General features: G+C 50.5%; 1 protein-coding gene across 1 annotated transcript; it reads right to left on the reverse strand.

Annotated features, from left to right (window-relative positions):
- Positions 1 to 1,209: 1,209 nt before the first annotated feature.
- On the reverse strand, positions 1,210 to 2,205 carry LOC142359066 (olfactory receptor 14J1-like). Its single transcript, XM_075411913.1, has one exon. It carries the CDS (start codon positions 2,131 to 2,133, stop codon positions 1,210 to 1,212), a length of 924 nt encoding a protein of 307 aa, XP_075268028.1. The 5' UTR covers positions 2,134 to 2,205.
- Between the last annotated feature and the right edge of the window lie 1,011 nt (positions 2,206 to 3,216).

Consider the following 3,216-nt stretch of genomic DNA (forward strand, 5'->3'; position numbering starts at 1 on the left):
GTGAGGGGAAGGTGCTTTTTAGATTGGTTCTTATTTCTCTTTACCTTACTCTGACTTGATTGGTAAGAAATGAAATAAATTTCACCAAGTCGAGTCTGTTTTGCCCATGACGGTAACTGCTGAGTGACCTGCCTGTCCTTATCTTGACCCATAAGGCCTTTTTTTACTTTTATCCCCCTGTCCAGCTGAGGAGAGGGATTGATAGTGTGGTTTGGTGGGCACCTGGTGCCCCTCCACATGCCCCCAGGAATAGCTGAAAGCATTTGTTCCCACTCAGGTTCTGTGCATGCTTGTGTCTCATATGCCAAGGCAAATAAAGACTTCTGACCTAGTCATTTGGTGTCCCTCCGTGGAGGGACAAACAACATCTCCAAACTTAGGTGAGAGTCCAGTGTTGGAAATGGTGGTTGTTATTGGCTGTTCGGTGATGATTGCTCTGGGACAGATTCGCCCAGGTGCTCAGCAAACACGGGCTGAGAACGTACCCTGTTCTGCTGGTCCTTCGTGCCTCTCCCAGGAAGCCCAGCTGTGATAGGACACAGCCATGTGCCTCCACCATGCACACTCACACACTTCATCTCTTCGCTGGTGTTTTCTCTCTGCTGCATTTTCTTGAGAAAAACATTAGAAGCAGACCTAAACCTTCAGGCACTGCCCTTAGGAGAACCCCTTTCCTGATGGAAATGCTGTTGTAAATATCAGCTCTGTCACAGAGGTGCCCATTGCTTGTTCCTGCCTCTGGCAAAGGACTGTCGTGCCGCAGGTCTATGACCAAGCTGCCAGTGCTCTCACGCCTCTCAGTAACACAAAGGCTTGGAAGGAAAGCGTGGCAGTTGAAAGAGACCACCTTGGGAAAGACCAAGTGCTGGTGCTCCCTGGCAGCATTTGCTGTGCTGGGACTCTTCTCCCCGCCACCTCTGCACGCAGGCACTGCCCCTGCAGCCCCAGAAAAGCTCTCAGACAAAAGGATCTTGGACAAATATTGACTGTGAGGTCCTGTATTTTGTTGTAAAACACAGAGCATGGCTCATCATTATGCAGTCTCTGGATGACACAAGACAGGTAGATACTAATTTAGGAATGGTATGCACAATGAAATTTCTTTATGGACAATATTGTTACAGTTTAGAAAAGCTGAAAACCAAACCAAATCAAAGAAAACCAACTACGTAAATGATATGCAGAAGAAGGTGGGCAGTTTTTTGCGTCTTAAAAGTATCCAACCATTAGTTTCCACACTGCATCCTTGAGCTCCTGGTTCCTCATGCTGTAGATGAGGGGGTTCATGACAGGAGGAACCACCGAGTACAGCACTGCCACCACCAGGTCCAGGGACGGGGAGGAGACGGAGGGAGTCTTCAGGTAGGCAAATGTACCGATACTCATAAACAGAGACACCACAGCCAGGTGAGGGAGGCATGTGGAAAAGGCTTTGCATCGTCCGTGCTGAGAGGGAATGCTCATCACGGCCTTGAAGATCTGCACATAGGATAGCACAATGAAAACAAAACACCCAAAAGATAAACAGGCACTAAGCACAAGGACCCCAAGTTCCCTGAGGTAGGATTCTGAGCAGGCAAGCTTGAGGAGCTGGGGGATTTCACAGAAGAATTGCTCCACAGAATTGCCTTGGCAGAGTGGTACTGAAAATGTACTGGCCGTGTGCAGCACAGCATCAAGAATCCCACTGCCCCAGGCAGCTGCTGCCATGTGGACACAAGCTCTGCTTCCCAGGAGGGTCCCGTAGTGCAGGGGTTTGCAGATGGCAATGTAGCGGTCATAGGCCATGACCGTAAGCAGATAAAACTCTGATGAAATGAAAAAGACAAATAGAAAGACTTGGGCAGCACACCCCCAGTAGGAGATGGCCCTGGTATTCCAGAGGGAATTGGTTATCGCATTGGGCAGAGTCGTGGAGGTGGAACCCAGGTCGATGAGGGAGAGGTTGAGGAGGAAGAAGTACATGGGGGTGTGGAGATGGTGGTCGCAGGCTATGGCAGTGATGATGAGTCCATTGCCCAGGACGGCAGCCAGGTAGATGACCAGTAAGAGCCAGAAGTGCAAGAGCTGCAGCTCCCGTGTGTCTGCGAATGCCAGGAGGAGGAACTGGGTGATGGAGCTGTCGTTGGTCATTTGCTTCCTCTATGCATGAGATCCTGTTTCTAGAGGAAGAATCAGTGAAGAGTTAGGGCAGACTTCTCGGAGGAAAATCAAAGCTATTCTCCTAGAATCTCACCCTGCTTCCTACACACCCCATTCCTTTTCACAAAGCCCTTCCTTCAGCTCTGTGGCTGCAGCTCTGGTTGATGCTGGCAGAGTATACCAGGAGGAGCAGGATCTCTTCCCATGGGCTGCCAAGGAGCCAGCTCTGCTCTGCAGCGGTGGGTTCATGGGCATGGTGGCACAAGGGTTCATGGCCATTGTGGGCCAAGGTCCAGACCTGGTGTGAGACTTTGCCAGAGGAATCTGCTCTTATTGCAGAAGGGATTTTCAGCATCTGCATGGCCAGTGCTAAGGAATGGGGATGGCAGAAGGCAGTCTCAGAGGTTTTGGGTTCCTACAGCTTCCCTCATGTCACCTTAGGGGTGTGTTTTGATGTCAGAAACTCTCAGCATTCCTACTGCACTTCTGGAGAAGAGAGGGAGTCTTGTGAGGTGTAAAAATTGCTTGTGGCTTAGTGCAGAAGGAGGGCAGCTGGTCTGTCCCTCTGCGTTGTTCTGAGCTGCCCTGGGCTTATTCTTCATGAGGTGGATAATGAGCACACTCCTGTGTTATCCAGGAAAACAACCAGATGCTACAGAGAAGAGAGGGATCCAGTGCAGACCGCTAAATGTCTCACCCTTTTTCAGGGTCTCAGCACCTCACTTCTAGCCAAGGACATGGCTCATTTTACCAACCCGACAGGATTTCCTCCCCTGTAGCATCTCCGAGCTTCTCCATGGGGCTTGCACATAACAAAAGGGTGTGAGAGGACAGGTTGGCATTGTGGAGGGCAGCTCACAGCTTGGAAGGACACATCAAGGAGATAGCCAAGTGTTCTAAGGATAGCATATGGTGAAGGGAAAATTAGCTGATCCTCCAGCCCCACAGACTGCGGTGCCCACAGCCCCACAGGGGAGATGAAAGCTGGGGCATTTGTTCCCATGGAGTCACCTGCAGGAATGGAGCCAAAAGATCAGCCTGTGATGCTGCAGGTGAATCTCCAGCTCCCTAAAG

The sequence above is a fragment of the Opisthocomus hoazin genome, unplaced genomic scaffold (genome assembly GCF_030867145.1).
Source record: "Opisthocomus hoazin isolate bOpiHoa1 unplaced genomic scaffold, bOpiHoa1.hap1 HAP1_SCAFFOLD_15, whole genome shotgun sequence".
NCBI lineage: Eukaryota > Metazoa > Chordata > Aves > Opisthocomiformes > Opisthocomidae > Opisthocomus > Opisthocomus hoazin.

What these genes read in the sequence shown, in the direction of transcription:
- LOC142359066 (XM_075411913.1), bottom strand. Translation starts at nt 2,133, where the DNA reads ATGACCAACGACAGCTCCATCACCCAGTTCCTCCTCCTGGCATTCGCA.